The 18,204-nt window shown below is 36.8% G+C and overlaps 1 protein-coding gene across 3 annotated transcripts in view; it reads right to left on the reverse strand.

Moving 5' to 3' along the window:
• Parpbp (PARP1 binding protein) overlaps positions 1-18,204 on the reverse strand; it is a 48,233-nt gene that overhangs the window by 5,425 nt on the left and 24,604 nt on the right. Inside the window, exons 7-9 of one of the 3 annotated variants that reach the window (XM_027392557.2) lie at positions 9,358-9,538; positions 6,247-6,425; positions 4,832-4,913 (exon numbers count right to left, since the gene is read on the reverse strand). In XM_027392557.2, the coding sequence (XP_027248358.1) occupies positions 4,832-4,913; positions 6,247-6,425; positions 9,358-9,538 (442 nt within the window). Of the gene's footprint in view, positions 1-4,831; positions 4,914-6,246; positions 6,426-9,357; positions 9,539-18,204 lie in introns of those variants that run through there. The other 2 variants (XM_035450631.1, XM_035450632.1) reach the window with 2 other exon arrangements.

The following is an 18,204-nucleotide window of genomic DNA, read 5'->3' on the forward strand; positions in this document are numbered from 1 at the left end:
AGCTCTCTGTGTATTTGATTTGGATTCACAAATAAGCAAAACAATTCCTCTTGAAAGTGCTTTTGAAGTACTAAACAACTCAGAAAAATGCCCAGGTTCATACATGGCTGTTAAAATCATATTATGAGAAGAATGCATTGAAAATTTTCTTTTGTGGAGTGATTTCTCTCCATTGAGGAGATTTCTATCCACAGTGAAACTGCAACAAAATTCAGACTTGCCAAGCATTGGAAAAGTCCTTTGCCACAGCTCTTTTTAAATTATTAGGAAGTTCCCAGTTGAGGAAAAAGTATCTCACAGAGGAAAGCCTAAGTCTATTTAAGATGAACGAGTCAAAGTACTGAACAGGAATAGACACTGAGCTAACAAACAAAAGTCTTAAGCTCCCACTACACTATTGACAAGCTTGAAAAGAGAAACTATCTTCAAAATATCTGTCAACTATGGATCTAAAGAAAATTATTCGAAAAATTTATCTTTTTATTCTCACATTACCACATTTTCAAAAGAATACATTTTATCTTTTATTTGATACTGAGGAATTTCATGCATGTGTAAAATATTTTTCTATCAGAGCAAACTCAATTATATAGCTAAATAGAAAAAGTTCACCAAAGCAATAACATTATAATTTTATATATTCTTGTGAGCCTTTTATTCACTTTTTGGTGATAGATCAAACTTTGAATTCTAGAACCTAAATATAAAACCTTGCTCTGCTTCTTGCAAGCTGTGTGATCTGTAAAATAGCTTCTAGAGTTAACAAGGGTTAATTATGACAAAATTCTTAAGTGTCCTTGGTAGAAAAAAATACTGCTGCATATTTAGGTGGTCTTGAGTTTTCAAGTGGTCATCAGCCTCTCAAAACACCAATTCTCCTTCCTTTAGGCGGTCAATAGCAATCCTCGGCACAGATCCCTACCTGGCCAGTAGTATCAGAAGGAAAACAATCAACAACAGACTGTTTATCTGAGAATGACTCATTCTCTCTGGTCTTACTTTATTTTAACACTTCTGCTTCAGGGCTCTACCATGTCTTTAAAATGTGTTTTCCCAAGTTTATCAGCCTTTTATAATCATGGTACTATAAGAGAAGTGGTATTCAGCCACAACCCACTACACTCTAGCTAGGAAGAGAAGTCTCCGGTCTGTGGCTGATTACTCAATTCCATTCCTTGGTTCTTATTTGAAAGCATCATACTTCTCCCCAGAGTCACATATTTCCTGGCCCTCATTTTTCTGTCACCCAAGGAATGGTTGGGGTAGATGCTGAGGTCATCTGAGGCAAAAGTCTAAAGAAGTTTCTGGTTTCTGGGTCTCCTTCTTGAATTTATTATACAATATATACATTATATATATTATCAGAAGGTCTACTTTATCTAGTCAGGGACTCTGCTTCATTCTAATTAGAGGACTGTTTGGATAAGATTTAGTATGGAGCCTAAGAGCCCCCACTTCTCTTAACACATACATTTCAGAGTTCATTCTCACACATTACTATCCAGTTGCTGTGCCTACCATTTCTCTGGAACAAAAAAGAGAAACACACATTTATTTGGCTTCTCAGTTTGGGAAATCCTAAAGACAATCCTCATAATTCTATATACTCATTAGTACTGCATCTCTGTATCTGTAACTAGGATTAGATTAGTACTGCATCTCTATCTGATAACTGGATCTAAATTAAGTTGCTAAGTAATGCTAAGCTTCTTCCCTTTGAGACCTTCAGCTTCGGTTGTAGGCCATTTTACTGCAATTTATTATACTATTCTTTGTAATTTGTTCTCAGTGATTACTTGGGGTGGAGGGTTGTGCATGCATGCGCGATCACACGATGCTGCCCTCATCCAAACGGGCACCTGAGAAGTCAGAAGTTGATGTCAGGATGTTGTTCCCAATCATTTCATCACCTAAATTTTTGAGACAGGGTCTCTCACTAGAGCTGCAGATAGCCATCTTGGGTAGACTGGCTAGCCAGGGAGCACCAGGATCCACCTGTCTACCCCCACCACCGCCTACCTCTCTCTCCCAGAAGCTAAGGTCATGGGAGCAAGCCATGCTAGGAATCTGACCTCAAGCATCTATAATGGTTCAGCAGATGCTTTACTCACTAAGCCATCATCTTCTCAGCCCTATTTTTGTTCGTTTTGATTACTTTCCCATTCATTTTAGGAAGCAAGGGAGAGGAGATTCTTCGAGTCAATCTCAATGCACCTTTTTTTTTCTCAATGCACCTTTTAATTTGGATATGCTTTTGAGTTTTCAAATTCCCAGGCTAAACTTGGTTAGGTAAGAAAAAAATTTCCAACACCACAGGAAAGAACCATTTATGAAGGCAACAGAGTAACAGAGAGGCTAACTTTCTTACACTAGTAATATCTAAATTCCACTCTACCTCCTGCTCCTTGTTTTAAGGATCCCATACTTGCTGGATTGAGGAGTTTGCATTATTAAGGAGATAAATACATATATAACACAGATCCATTGCGACGTTAAAAAGCCTTAAAGAAACAGTAAGGGAAAGACATACATATGACCTTTCAGTTGAGACAGATATTCAAGGGCTGGTAAATCATGATGGAAGGAATAAAACACACAATACACAGAGTTTAAGGTGGTTAAATGTGCCCTTTAGATTTTCTAATTAAAAAAAAAAGGCAATTTAATGAATTTTAAAACTAGTTTGAAAGTAGTAATAAAGAAATGGGAAAAATATTCTCTAAAGGTCTATCTGTATCAAAACCATGCAGGTTTAGCAAGAACCTTCCAATCTCCTTCATAGGGATGAATTTATTATATAATCAGAGTCAAGTTCCCTAGTGGACAACAGTGTGCAATGAAAGTTAAAAACCTAACTTTGTGACCAGAAAACTATTCATTTATATTTATGGATAAGGAAACTTAAATCTAAGAATTAACTTTCCATCTAATATTGATTTGGATATATGACACCAAGAAAAAAAAATTTACATCCTCTAATATTTTCTTCTTTTAGAATGCTCGAAGTATTTCAAGTGAAAGCCATATGTAATTTTCCATAACAAAGAAAACAAAACTGAACATAAACATCACCACAACTTTATGCCAGAAGAGCAAAAGTTGCAGGAAGATACAGCAATAAATGGTTGAACTACTATTTCATCATCATCCTAGGAGTAAATATTGGCAATATTTCTTGCTATTCTAACAAGTACTTCACATGGCCATGCTTCAGTTATATATCTAGCTAAATAGATAGATTTTACCTTTTGCTTTTGCAAAGGCTACTTACTATAAAGCATAGCCATGAACACTAACTCTTCATTGTCTTTCAGTTCCAGCCTAGCTGTGTAGACTAGGCTAACAAAGCAATGCAAGTTTAATTTCATGATTTTGCAAAATGACATCAGATACTGAATGGTCACTGTAATTTAGACAGCACCCTCTAAAGTTTGCACCTATGTAAATAACACTAAATTAGATGAGCTTTTCTATTTCTTTAACACACATAAATTTGTTTTCACTTTATAGCAATTAGCTGATTCTTGAGAATTTCCAAAAGTGCACATTCCCAAACTACATTCTAAATATTTGTCCTTACGCCTACATATAAGTGCAGTCCTTATCACTTACCAAGCAAAATTCTCTTTCCAACAGATGGAGACCACTACAGAAAACCATAACCAATCAAAATGGACAGTTGTGGAGCCGAATCCAAAGGGGATACATCTACAACACAACTCCAAGACCTAAGGCTTAGGAATCAATAGAAAAGAAAGAGCCAAAGGATCAGGGAATTTGTTGTGAGATTGCATCTCTCTCTCCCCCCTCTCTCTGTTTTTTTTTTTTTGTTTGTTTATTTGTTTTGGGTTGTTTTGAGGTTTTGTTTTTGTTTTTGTTTTTTTGTTTTTCTTGAGACAGGGTTGCTCTGTGGTAACAGTCCTGGCTATCCTGGAACTCACTTTAAAGACCAGGTTGGCCTTGAATTCACTGAGATCCTTAGTGTTGGGATTAAAGATGTGCACCACCAATGCTCAGTGAGATTGTATCTCTTAAGAATAGGAGAAGCTGCATTCATAAAGTCTCACCAACATGACTGCCTAAATATGACCTGCACAAGGATGACACCAACAGACATGCTAACATATAGATGAGGGCAGTGAGGGAGGGAGGGAGGGAGGGATCCTGTCCTACACAAGCAACTACAAGCAACTCAGGAATGCTGAGAGTGGGAGAAATAGTCTTCCCTGGGGAAAACCACACCCATTAGTTATCCAGTACCAAATGGTCAGCAATGAAAGTAAATACATACAAGTAATAGTATACAGACTGGATAGGTTGTATGTATATATGAATATATACATATAAGCTGCTCAGTGTGTGTGTGTATACATATATAGTGTGTATACACACACATAAATATATTCTATAATTTAGAATGTCATCCAAAGATCTTACTCACCCCTTACATTGACTATCTCAGTACTTGTTACAGTGACAGTGACACACTGAGTCTTCATTCCATTGAAGATATTATAGTACAAATAAAGCCACAGCTTCTTTATTTCTCCTTTCATTCATTCAATAGACATTGATGTAACATTTACAACAGCAACTGCCTATTTCTTTCTTTCATTTAGCTCCAGTAAATGAAAAAGCTACAGATAGGTCAAGATTATGTAAAAGCAACGTTTTTTTTCTATAGCAACTGTCATTGTCATTGCTTATTTTTCCACTCCCTTCCTATTGTGTTATGTGAATTGTGTGTTTACAATATCCAGCTCAGTTTTATATATTTATTTCTTCCAAAATAAAACAATATTTGTCAGTTTATGACTAAACCTTATTTTACCTTATTTTTTTCTGCTTGCACTGACTTACAGATTCGCTCTTTGAGGGGCTTAATCGATGTATTATTCACTTGTGTGGGAGACCTATGTTTAAAAAAAAAAAAGACACACACATTAATATAACTTGAATGTCTCTGCCCTTTCTAGATTTATATTGACATTGAAGGAAGGAAGGCTTTAGAAGGTGTTCACGTTAGTAATTGGATTTGTGCCCTTATGAAGGAGAGAGACCTTGTCTGGCCATTGCTGTCCTTTCACATTTTCTACCATATGGAAGATGCGTGGACAGCTGTAATTAACGAGGAACAAACAGGCCTCTATCTATAAGTGGCAACCAATCTGCTGACACCATGATGCTTGAGTTTTAGCCTTCAGAACTATAAGAAATGAATTTATTTATAAATTACCCAATCTAAGATACCTTTTTGTAGCAACTAAAATGAACTATGACACTCATAAGTCAGAGTAGCTTCTAAACTAGTTCTCTCCATACTCCCATAAGCATCATATTTACAAGAAAAAAGGAAACCTGCAGTCATGTGACAAAAATTTGATGAGACAATCACAGTTAAAAGAGCTGACAAGAGTAAATTATCAAATACATAGGATAAATGCCTGCTAAGAAAGGGACAAGAGAGAGAACATTATGTGCACACACTAAAAAATGTCATGTAAGCAAAACAAAATTGTCATCTTCTAATGAAGCAAAGCTGTTAACAGAACCCACCTCTACAACCTATGGCACCTAGCTGTTTGTCACCTCACACTAGATTTCTGTTGTTTAACAGCAGTCCGTTATCAGTCTATGGTATTTATTATGGCTGCCAGAGCAATACCAAGGCAGTATCAAGGTTTTTATATAACACCAACATTCACTTAGCAAATCTTCTTCATAATGTCCAAGGAAGCCAACAAATGCTGATTCTGCTATAAATACGGTGTGTGTGTACATTCTAGTCTTATGAAGAATAGTGGTCCAAGAAGAACACTTTGAATCTGGGAGAAGAAACCTTTGCTACTTGTTAACTGAGCTCCACTGGGAATATTATGCAATCACTCAAGTCTTGATTTTTCTCTTAGACCCTGGGGACACTATTAAAAGAAATCTCTTGAAGGGCTGTGATTTAACAAGGTTCACATATATCAAAACAAATAAATATTTTTTACAACAAAACACTTAAATGAAAACATTAAAATCCAAACCACACTCTTAAATGCTGCATTATAAATATAACTGCTACAGTGAAATGTCAAATCTTCTTTTAGCTTTTGTTTGCTTTTCCATATTATCCAGCTGCTTCCACGTTTCCTACCATAAGTATAAATTCCTCTGATAATCAACAAGGTATTATATATAATATAACATAGTATATATCTCAGGTTAGAACTTATACCATATAGCTTCCATATCACATACCTAAAGAGCGTAAGAATAGAAGTTCCATTGTGTGGAACTGTACTCTCATCATTATATAAAAGCTCTGCTCTGTTTCTGGTGGGAGCACTGGCTGCATCTTCATCCAAAAGAACCAGTAAAATTTTCACAGCATCTCTGCCACAGTATGCGGTGTCATGGTTTATGGCAAAAGATTTTGGCTAAAACAGAAATTAATTTTAAATTATACATAGTAATCACTCATTCAGGTAAGTCAGACAGGAATTTCAATGTCAAATGTTACTCTTCTTTATTGCTGAAATCACAGGAAATCACCTATAAAAAGTGGATAAAAGTTATGTAGACATTTCTCCTTTAACCCACACGGTAAGACATATAAGACATATCATCAAAGGAAGACATTTGTTTCTGATGTAAATAGCATTAGGCTTGTAAGATAGAAAAATCTCATCACTATCTAGTTAAGATACAGTGTAGTCTCAACCCCTTGACTTTACTCTTAATCTCTGAGTGCTTTTTCTCTTACACAAAGGGGTTGGGAGTCTGGCACCAAAACAAACCACATGAGCTTAAGATTTAATCAAGAGCCAGATGTGGTGGTGCACACCTATAACCCAGCAGTGGAGAGGTGGGATAGGAGTATAGGTTCAAGACTACTTTCAGTTTCATAAGATGAAGATCAGCCTGGGCTATAATGAGACCCTGTCTCAGAAAAGCAAAAACAAAAGACTCAATTAAATGAAAATTCATGATTACTCTATGTTCTAAGCATTATTTTAAGAAAATAAAGCTTCAAAGGTGAAGAACACTACCTTCAAATAAATCACAGTCCCCTTGATAGGACAAATACAAATACATTACAGAGTGCAGTGAAATTGCTAACACACACACACACACACAGAGACACACACAAAAGATAATGGTGAATCTTTTCTCACTATGTAGAGAAGGAGAACTTCAGAGAGGAGTCACAAAGAGAAAGGATAGAGCTGCAAAGGCTAGGCAGGACAGGTCTAGGCATCTAGGTAAAAAGGAAGAGTCCACTAGAGGAACCCGAAGAAACCATGCATCCCATGCATGGAAGTCACAGTCAATCTGCTACGTGGGTAATAATCTCTTACTTTATTAGGCAAGTAAGTACAATAATCTTATCTAGACTTTAGAAAAATCAACCATAGCAATGTATAAAACATATTTTAGGGTAAAAATTGTCAAATATGGACATGGCTACAGCAAATTAAAAGATTATAATAAATTATTTTTGAAATGAAATAGTCTGAACTAAATAGTGCTAGAGATAAAAAAAAGATTAAAAAAGGGAGAGCTGGGGAAATGTAGTAATTAGAGAATAAAAGAATTCAGTAGGTTACACATGACAATGCAATTATCACATATAAGGTACACATGGACATAAACTCTTGGGAATTTTCATTAGGTTTGCAATATCCTACTAATTATGTACTACAGGATTCTGAGAGATACTTAACTTCCCTATGTCCAAGATGTACTCAGTTGAAAAGGAGCAATGACACTGGGGTGAGGGACCCTGTGCCTAAACATCAGAGCTACTGTTTCAGGGCCCTCCATGGAACTTTGCCAGCCCCCACTTCCTCCCTCTTTCTCTCTCTCCCTCTTTCTCTCTCTCTCTTTCTCTCTCTTTCTCTCTCTCTCTCTCTCTCTCTCTCTCTCTCTCTCTCTCTCTCTCTCTCACACACACACACACACACACACACGAGAGAGAGAGAGAGAGAGAGAGAGAGAGAGAGAGAGAGAGAGAGCAAGCTCAGGCTACCAAATGAACTGTAATGCACAGCTGCACTCAAAGTAAAGCACAGAGCCTTCAGTGATCTAATACTTACCACATGGTTTACATCAGTTTCACAGAGTGCCACATTGCTAACAGTACCTTCCTGAGTGTTATTTGATGATGTTTTCAAGATTCATGATTTAGTGAAAACATAAAACTAAGAACAGGTGGTTTGTGTCAGGATTTTGTCTGCCTACAAATGGGAAGCTGGCACTCTGGGGGATCTGAGATGAAAGTGGTTCCTGGCTTACACTTGCAGTGATATCTCCCTTGTGTTTTGTGCCAAGCTAGTCACTCAAAATGTTGGCATGTACATGAAATAAATGGGGTAGCATCCCAGAATCTTCTCTATGATGCCTTTGAAGTAAATCTAAGGACATGCATTTCTGTAGGAAAATAGATAAAAATGATCACCAAGGCCTGTGGATGAAAGAATAAATAAATAGCAAAAGCAAAAGAATTTCTTCATGCACTGCCTGCCATGGTGACGCCTAATGAGAAGGGCCTTTTGTTAACCAAATAAACACCACACTGTAGACAGGCACAATGGTTTACATGTGTAATTCCAGTATCCAAAAGGCTACAGATAGGAGTTTGAGGCCAGTCTGGGCTACACAGTGAGTTGTTCCAAACCAACCGGGACTACACTGAAAGATTTTGTCTCAAATAAAAACAAAGAAAGAAAGAAGAAAAAGGTAGACCCACTATAATATATAGTCTAAAATTCTGTTCTGTATTTAAAATCATGTTAGTTCACTTCTGTAGCAATGGTCTATTAAATTTGACTATCTATGCAAGAAAGCCAAGGAAGAAGTATGTGTTGTATAACTAAAAGATTCCCAAGTATAAGGAAGATTGAATTGCAATCAACTGGAAATGTAGTTACTAATAAAAATTATATAGCTCTATAAATGAAAACTAAACTTCTGATGACAAAAGCTGTTCTAATAGTATTGCTGCTTTCCTGCAGAGAAATGAATATTGAAGTCAAAAACCAGACTATTAATTTACATCTAAACAAATAGAAAAATAATAGTATTATAAGAATAATTATTGAAAAGTAGCCCTAAGCACCTTAAGTATTCAGTGCTGAAAGATATACTAGAGATTATCCAATGCTTTATTTTAACAAATACATTTCCCCAAAGATGTTATGATTTACTTAAGTTGAACATAATCCTATTAAGAAAATTAAATTTGATAGCATCATCTTAAAACATAGAAAATACATACTTCTGACTTAAGTAGCAACAGCAAACACTTTCTGCAATGAATAGAAGAGATTATGTTTTATATAGAAGGACAATGAAGAATAAATCCATTACCGGCACAGGACTGATGTTTGTGGTGCTGACAGTTACACTTTCTTGGGAATTGATAATATTTTTAATCCTCAAATCCAAATCCTGAACAACTTCCTCTACTGCTTTATAAAAAGGATCTCCACTGCTGTGGCCTTTGATCAGCCTCATTTTTATCACCGACAATATCCGGCCCCCTGCCAGGCTGAAAATAGAAGAGTGTGCTTGTGATAGTTTTGTAAATAACAGTAAGCTTACAAGCTTGAAAAATTATTTCTCAGTGCTAATACCTCTCAAAGAACATAACTCTGACCTTATAGATCAAATAGCAAAGCATTTAAGGAAAAGATAAAAACCATGGGAAACAAAGCTTTTCTAAAACCCAACATGTCACAAGTTGCATCTTCCTTGATTTGAAAGCTGAGGAAAATATTTTAATTATGTATGAAATATGATGACAGATCAGATGAATTTCTATATATCTGATATATGTAAAGTATGTACCTTTACATACTACAAAGACAACAAAAACAGTTACCTCTCATTGAATGCCTAGAACGTTACCTTCATCTTAAAACCAACTCAGTTTTGTCCTAGATCACAAGGTGTTCCAGGAAGGGAGGAAGTAAGAAGTCTGACCTGAAGCAAATACCACACCATCATGCATGAAGCACTACTACATACAGAAGAGAAAATTAAGCCAGTAGGCAGTGATCCAAGCCTACCAAAAACTAAACCTATGGCCAACAGACAATTGGTTTTCAAAACCTGAAGCCAATGTTTCCTTATAAGCCTGAATTTGGGTTGCAGCTCCTGCTCTACAGTTCTGGCATAGGTCCTGTGTGAGAAATACACCAGACCATGGTCTGTTCTAAAGAAGAAATTAGAGGTGTCCAGCAATGCAATAGGGCTCTGTTGAAGTCAGAGGTATCCCTGGAAAGACTATGCCCAGGAAGACATGTCTGGTTTGATGTGGAGTCATGGCAACTCTGCCTTTCTCTACCTTGGGAATGCTACTACTCTTCTCGTCATAGGAAAAACTATGAACTGAAGTTTTCAACCTCAATACCTTATCATCAGGTTATACATCTTAGTCAGATATTCTAACAGGTATGTGAAAATATGGTTGACCGGGTAAATATTTGGTTCAAATAGACAAGAAAACTTATGAGGCAATCAGAGAGAACTGAAAGTCTGGTGGTGACTCATTAGCTCAGTCTCCCCCACATTTCCAATTGTAAGAATCACATTCAGTTCTGTGCCTAGCTCCTGATCCTAGCTAACTGAATTACTTTCTCTAAGAAGGGTGCTATATAGCTGTATTTGTACCACAGGTGACTTTTATGCTAATGTAAGGTGGGAAGCATTTCGTGCAAAACACAGGTCTGAGAGAGGAATTACATTTAACATTCTTCAATATCAGTTTCCAATTGACACACAGAAGAGAGGCCTGATGTTGATGAACAAATGAATCCTGTTCTATCTGAAGACTTTAATGATAAAACACTCTGGGTATTACCCTCCCCACCCCACCCCCTACTTCCCACTCCTCCATCCCTACTCCCCACCCCCCCCAAATGAGTCTTTATTTTTACTACTTAATAAAAGCTTCATATTTATTTAGTTTTCTAACTGTGCTTGTGCCTTCAACACTTTCACAATGGTTGTTTGTTCCTTACTAAGGAAGCATGCTGCACACATGGAACCATAGGCTCTATGCTGTGGGCTTTTTGTTTGTTTAGCTTTCGGTTTTTGGTTCTGGCAATCTCTTAAGGACTTTAGGTCTCACAGGAGTAATCCCTTGAAGTCTGAATAATATAAAGATAAATAATTCTATTACCAAGAGTTTGGAACAACCTAGATTTGTAAGGAAGTCTGTGATGGTATGTTAAATGTTTTACATTTTGAGTGCCTCTAATCACAGTCCAGAAAATAGGTACTCTGAAGTTTAACAGTAGAAAATTCAATTCACTGTTATTAACAGCACATTTGCAATATAATAGTACTCAGGGGATTACATTTACATTATCATGGTCTATACTTTAAGTAGACATCTTGCTGAGCTTGGCAACACTGAAGAAAGCTGTGAGTGGCAAGTGGGCAGGACAGGCGACCTTTTCCTGAGGGCAAATGCTTCTGTAGTGTTGCCTCTGAGGGTAAAGTACTGAGGGAGCAGAAACGTGACAGAGGGCAGACAGAGTTCCACATTTCATATAAATCTCAGCAGGGAGGACTTATTATGACTCTTAGTAGGTTTAATCTTTTGACTTTCTAATTTGGGAATTTTTTTTCTAAAATTTTTTTTCTATAGAGTGGTAATATAGAAATAAAATTGTTTTGAATTGATTGATGATATACAGAGTGACACTTATACTTTACTGCTTATTTTAATATTTAAACTCTACTGCTTCTGAAATCTTTGAATTTTATACTAATTAATCATATCACAACCAAAGGGTTTTACTTCTTTTAATTATTTTTACCTACCACTTACTTTTCTTGCCTTACAGATTGGAATTGGCCATCAAATATTGTGCTGAAAAGAAATGAGGACAGCAAGAACTCTCATCTGAACCTTACATTGAATGCTAAAACATTTTATAGTTAACTCTGTTTTGAGAGGGGGGTTGTTTGTTTTTTGTTCTTAGAGACAGGGTTTCTCTGTGTGACAACCCTAACCGTACTGGAACTTTGTAGAGCAGGCTAGACTTAAACCCACAGAAATCTGCCTGCCTCTGCCCTGTAAGTTGGCTAGGTTTTCATAAGAACCCTTTTCTGAGCTTACACAGTCCTTGTTCTTAGTTCATCTTTATGCTGAGGGATCATCCCTGCAGGGTGATTATGTCTTCCAATTAGACCTGCGTTTGAGCCATCCCATAGATTTTAGTGGCTATACAAAGAAAATTTCTGGGTTGAAGAGATTGTTCATGGGTAAAATGCTTACCACACAAGCATGAGAACCTGAGTTTGATCCCCAGCATATACATAAAAAGCTGGACGAAGTGTCATGAACCAGTAATCACAGACCTGGGAAGGTAGAGACAGGCAGAGCCCTGGGGCACATAAGCCACAGACAGATGCCAGCAGACCTGGTCTCAAAATACAGTTTGAACAAAGTCTAAGGCTTCCACACACATGCCCACACCCCAACCACACATATACTCACCCTTCCCTCCCCCCCAACAGACAAGGAGAACAGAATCCAGTTCACTAAGACCTCAGCTGGGCTTGCTCCATTTGGACTTGTCTCTCTGCTTTCTTCTTCCCCTGTATTTTCATTACATTTGCCTACCTATTCAAAGCACTTAAAATGTTATCCAGGATTGCTAATTTTTATCAATGAAAGGGTCATTCCAGAAAATTTGTCTGCCCTACTTCCATAACCAGAATCTAAGTTGATTCTAGGAATACCTTTTATATAAGAGCCTTCTTGCTGGGCGTTGGTGGCACATACCTTTAATCCCAGCACTTGAGAGGCAGAGGCAGGCGGATCTCTGTGAGTTCGAGGCCAGCCTGATCTCCAGAGCAAGTGCCAGGATAGGCTCCAAAGCTACACAGAGAAACCCTGTCTCGAAAAACCAAAAAAAAAAAAAAAAAAAAAAAGAGAGCCTTCTTTTCAGCTGTTACTTTAACATATAGTTCTACTTAAAGAACAGACAAACTAGATGAAATGTAGCCCAAACTAATCCATAATCAGCATGGTGGCACTTTCTGCTTTTTATTGGAATTCCTTTGGTAGTAAATTCTGTAAAGTACTTTAGCTTCATTAATTCGTAAAAAATTGTTTACAATACGTTATCTATGTTCTTAAGTCATTCCATCTTTCACTCAGGATGAATATGAAAGTCATGGCTGACAGACTTCAGTGATGTGAGTAACACAGCTGGTAGTGACAACCTGCTACTACTATGCATAAAGAACAGCGATTTATTTGTCTTTTAATGATGCATGCTTATGTATGTTAATGACTTGGTGGTATTAAAGTACTAGAACTGACAAATGTATATTGATCTTTTTGGAATGAAACTAGTATTAGTTGATCTTAGTGTTTGATTAAGGGCTATTAAGAAGAAGTATAACAAACACTGACAGCTATAGAATATATTATGTATACATATATAGCCATTTTATGTATTGTACCAACATTTTAAACTAAATATTTCATAGATACAAGTGGTAGAGTTCTGTCAATAATGTTCATGTAATTCCAATTCTGGTTGGTTTTCTCCTAACTAGACTATACTTGTTCTCAGAGTTGTGAAATGGTATGCATGTTATACCTACATGAGCCCTCAATCCACCCCATATTAAGTAGCCCCCTAACTGATAATATAAACACTAATAGGGGAATTTTAGCATAGTATCTAGAGTTCACAGGACCTCTGCCAATGAAGGTAATATTGGGTTAGGTTACTAGCCTGATAAAAATCCTTTTTTACGAAAAATAATGTTTTAAGTGGCTTTTAAATGTATCCTTTTATTGAAGTAGCTAGGTCAGTTACATATGTTTATTAAAGATACAAATAAACCATCAAAAACATTTTTGTAGAGATTCAAAGAATAATAAAATGTGAAGAATTTTTTGTCACAAATTATAAAAAGAAAAATTTCAAATAATACTAAGAAAAGGTTATCATTTGCTGAATGCTCAAGATGGTATAATTCATTGCCAGAATTGTACTAGGAAAAGATTTATAAGACTTATGCTTCAACTACTTGCCAAGGTTAACACTGGCCACCAGCAAACATTCTAAACACTGCCACTATGATTAATTCATATATTTCCTACTAAAGCCAACCATTAGACTTCCTAATGTCTAGTGGGCAATACAGTACCTAAATTCAAGCTGTTACTTTTAGAACCTTGAAGCTCCAGGCCACCAGTGCTATGCACTGGTTTTTTTAGATGAATAAAAGCTAGGGAATGGGGGGAGTAGAAAGATATTAAAAGTATAGAGAGAGCTTGACTAGAAAAGTGAAAGGAGGAGTGAGTTATTCCCAAAAGACACATTTTTTTTCTAATTTAGATCAAAACACTTCTGAGGTGTTTTCAGACAAAAAAAATTAAAAATACATGAGATAGGTCATTTCCAGCCAAATTAATATTCTGTAGTCATATACTTAGTCCAATATATAACATAGGTATGCACTAAAAAGCTGTGTATTAAGCTTAAAATACAGCATCTTGAAATTCTCAACAACAGAATCTAACTAATTTGTATAAACTGAAGCTTCCAAGACATTTCTCAGGTAAAAGTATAGCATGCATTTTATGGTGGCACCTACTGGCAAAGTGCAGAAATGCAGCCAGTTTCACTAAGATGGCCTCATGAAGACCTGGCAGAGAATCCTGAGTGTCAGTTTGGATGTTTTCATTTTTTCCCTCTTCTTTCCTAGCTACCTACTTTCATTATTTCTTAGACCCAAAAGTTATTATAATCCTTCCTTTATAGGATGCAAGTAGATATATGTCTTTATTTCTTAAGTTGTATGGTAGAGAAACAAGATAAAGAAACAGGAGTGAAAGGTAGGAGTTAGATTATACACAATTGTGCACATCAGCCAAGACTCCTGAGACTGTATCTTGTACCTAGTATGGAATCACTGAAGTTTTTTAATTATGGTACTATCATAAGCTACCTCAGGAAGATCAACTGGCATCAGTAAGCTAACAGGATACAGCAATTCAGGATTAGAAGCAGAATGAACAACTCACGTGAAGAAGTCCAGATAAAAAAAGACAAGAACTGATAAGGCTAGCAAAAACTAGAAATAAGGTTGTAGTTACAAGAATAGAGAAGAGAAAATATGAATTTCTTTTCTTTTAAAGTAAGCTAAGGCAGCAGCAGAGGGAAAAAGACTTACAGATACTTCAGACTTGGATAACTGGAGGGAGAAGGGTGAATACACTCAGGTGGCATGAAGGTGGAAAGTTTTTCAGAGGAAGATGAATTAATTTTTGGTGTATGTTAAATTTGAGCTACTTTGAGGCACCAACTTAGAGATGCCTGAAGACATGTCTTGAAAATTCATTTGGTACTGAACTTGGGTTTCACCAAGTAACAGATTTGTAAGAATTTACACATATGAAGTTCGAGAGGCAGAAAATGAGAGAAAGACATTACAGAAGTTACAAGAAGTTCTAAAAAGTGATCAAACATGAGGAGGCAAAACATTCCAGATGGTAATAAATGCAAGATCACAGAGGACCATTGACAGAAAAGTAAGGAATGAGGATAGTGTGAACCGCTCAAGAGAAAATAAGCAAATTACACTCGACTCTGTGCCGGAGACTGCTCTGGCTAGCACATTCATGAAGAAAGTCAATAATATTTAGGGCCTATGAAGAAATGTACCTCAAGACTGCAAAGACAGAAGGAGAAAAACATACTAATTTCTCATGAATCTGAGCAAAATGATGGAGAACTGGACAGAAAACATAGTTTGCTGGTTTTTTTCTTACTGTCTTTATAGACTATGGCTAAAGTCCAAGTCAAGAAAAAGTATAAAATTAAAGACAAAAAGGCATAGATAGCCAATGGAGCAAAAGTCCAGTAGGTTATCCACACCTAACATCTGGCTCTCAGCAAGTTTACCCTTTAGATTAAGCTCAATTGTAACATTTTCCAGGCATGCTTTCCTGACACAAGCTCCTACAAACCAGGTCAACCTAGGTCCTCACACTGTATCTCTTCCATCTAATACTGTATAAATAGGGTATGTTTTTAGTCTTTAGTAGTTTTACTATTTTGAATTACAAAATTAAAATATACTTACTGTTTAAAAACAAGATGAAAAAATTGTTTAAGTGGACTATTTAGACTCCTTCTTGAAGATTACTATTTAGATATTGGCTTCCTTAGTATCTTCCCCAGAAGATAGGTAAGTATTCATTAGGACCAAACTGAATACTTCAAATAAATGGCTGCTAAGTTGAAGAAATATATTCTTTAAGAAATATATTCTCTCATCCTAGGTGCCTATGAAATAATTTCTAACCACGTAGTCAATTTTCTCAACCATGTAATCCACCAAAATTTTAACAGATTCATTGGATTTGATGTATACATTTATCTTAGCTTTCTCCCCAGACCTTACTGAGGTCAAAAATGAGCAAAACAGATTTTTTAAAGCCATACAGGAAAAGAAAATAAAAGACAATACCAGTAATAGCAGGGACATTCCAACAAGGGTATGGAAAGACAGAGAGCAGATAGACAAGCACTTGCTACCCAGAACAAAAGAAAGATAAATGCAAGTCACTGTTAGGAAAGAATAAAGGCACACTGGTAAGACCCTCAGAAACTGAAGACCCTGTAGGAGGGGCTGTTTTCAACCAAAGATGTTGAAAACTTGACATGTGTAAATGGAAGACTTACACTCCTAACTCCCCTCTCTCGTTCTCAGCAGTTAAATTAGTGGGCCTCTTTCACCACGGCATAGAATAAACCAGGGAGGACCCAGACCCAGGGGCAGCAAGGACTGAAAACAAAGGGAATAAAATTGTACACAATCAACTGTGAGCTCAGTGTCAACAAGCCCATCACAGACCAGAGCTTCGGCTTTCAGAGACTAAAGCGTGGGTTTGTGGGTAATTTTAGAAATGATGTACAGTTATCTGACATCTGCAGAGTTAAGTCCCTAACAAAAGGGCCAACTGACCACTATGCTATAATTAAGCCCACTACACAAAGCTGCTCATTGGCTTTACAGGACTCCACTTTTAAACAAGAAAAGATGGGCCAAAAGAACACAGGCCAAAACAAAACTCTAACCAAAACTCCTAGAAAGCAGATAAAAAATGTTAAATTCTTTTGTTCTTGCATTTTTTTCCTACCTTGAGAGAAGATCTCACATTGGAGTCCTGACTTGCCTTGAACTCAAGAAAATTTTCTTGTCTCTACCTCCCAAATGCTTGAAAAAGGTGTGAGTCATCACACCCAACTGAAGCTAAATATGACTAATAATCTTAGAAAAATAAAATATGATAAGACCATGTAAAGCCAAAAGTGAAAATGAAGTGTTACCTGTTTGCTTTTACTTATTAGTCTTTAATTCTTATTGGGGGCGCATAGCACGCATGGCACTCATGTGGCAGACAAAGGACAACTTCCAGGAGTTGATTCGCTCCTTCTACTCTAAGTTGCAGAAATTGAACTTAGTCGTTAGGTTTTCACAGCAAGTGCCCTTACCTAATGAGCCATCTCCCTTGTCCATTTGTTTGCTTTCAGGAAGAAAGCTATCTGAGTGAAGAAGAGCTTACCAATGAAAAGTAAAGCCATGAGCTCCAGGGAACAAGGTGAAGGCAAGAAAATTCACAATGTGCTAATGAAGACGCTAGTCACCACTCTGAGGCAGGCTAGCAAGCAAAGGTATGGGTAAATGATGACAGAGACTCTGCAGAAGAAGTATCTTCATGGCCAAAGGGTGACTTGGTAGGTGGATCACTATTAACCCAGAACTCGTCAAGCTCAGTAACTAATTGATGAATAATAAATAGGAAGTAAATCAAAGAAAAAAGTAGGGGTTTGAATGTGAGTATCTCTCTTAGGCTTGCATTTAAACACTTCATTCCCACCTGATAGAGCTACTTGGAAAGGCTGTGGAACCCTTCTGAGGACATGGTTCACTGGGGTGGGTCCTGAGGCTTTATACTATGGCCTCACTTCTTTTTTACTCTCTGCTTCCTGAGTGCAGATGCAATCATCCACCTTCCTGCTTTTATGTAACATATGCATTTAAGATACAATGCAATTCAGAACAAAATCCCCCAAAAATAGAGAATTTGGGGCTGGCAAGATGGCTCAGTGGGTAAAGGTGCCTGCTGCCAAACCTGGCAACCTGAGTTCAATCTCTGGGATCCACTTTGTA

This window comes from Cricetulus griseus (genome assembly GCF_003668045.3).
Source record: "Cricetulus griseus strain 17A/GY chromosome 1 unlocalized genomic scaffold, alternate assembly CriGri-PICRH-1.0 chr1_0, whole genome shotgun sequence".
Taxonomy (NCBI): Eukaryota; Metazoa; Chordata; class Mammalia; order Rodentia; family Cricetidae; genus Cricetulus; species Cricetulus griseus.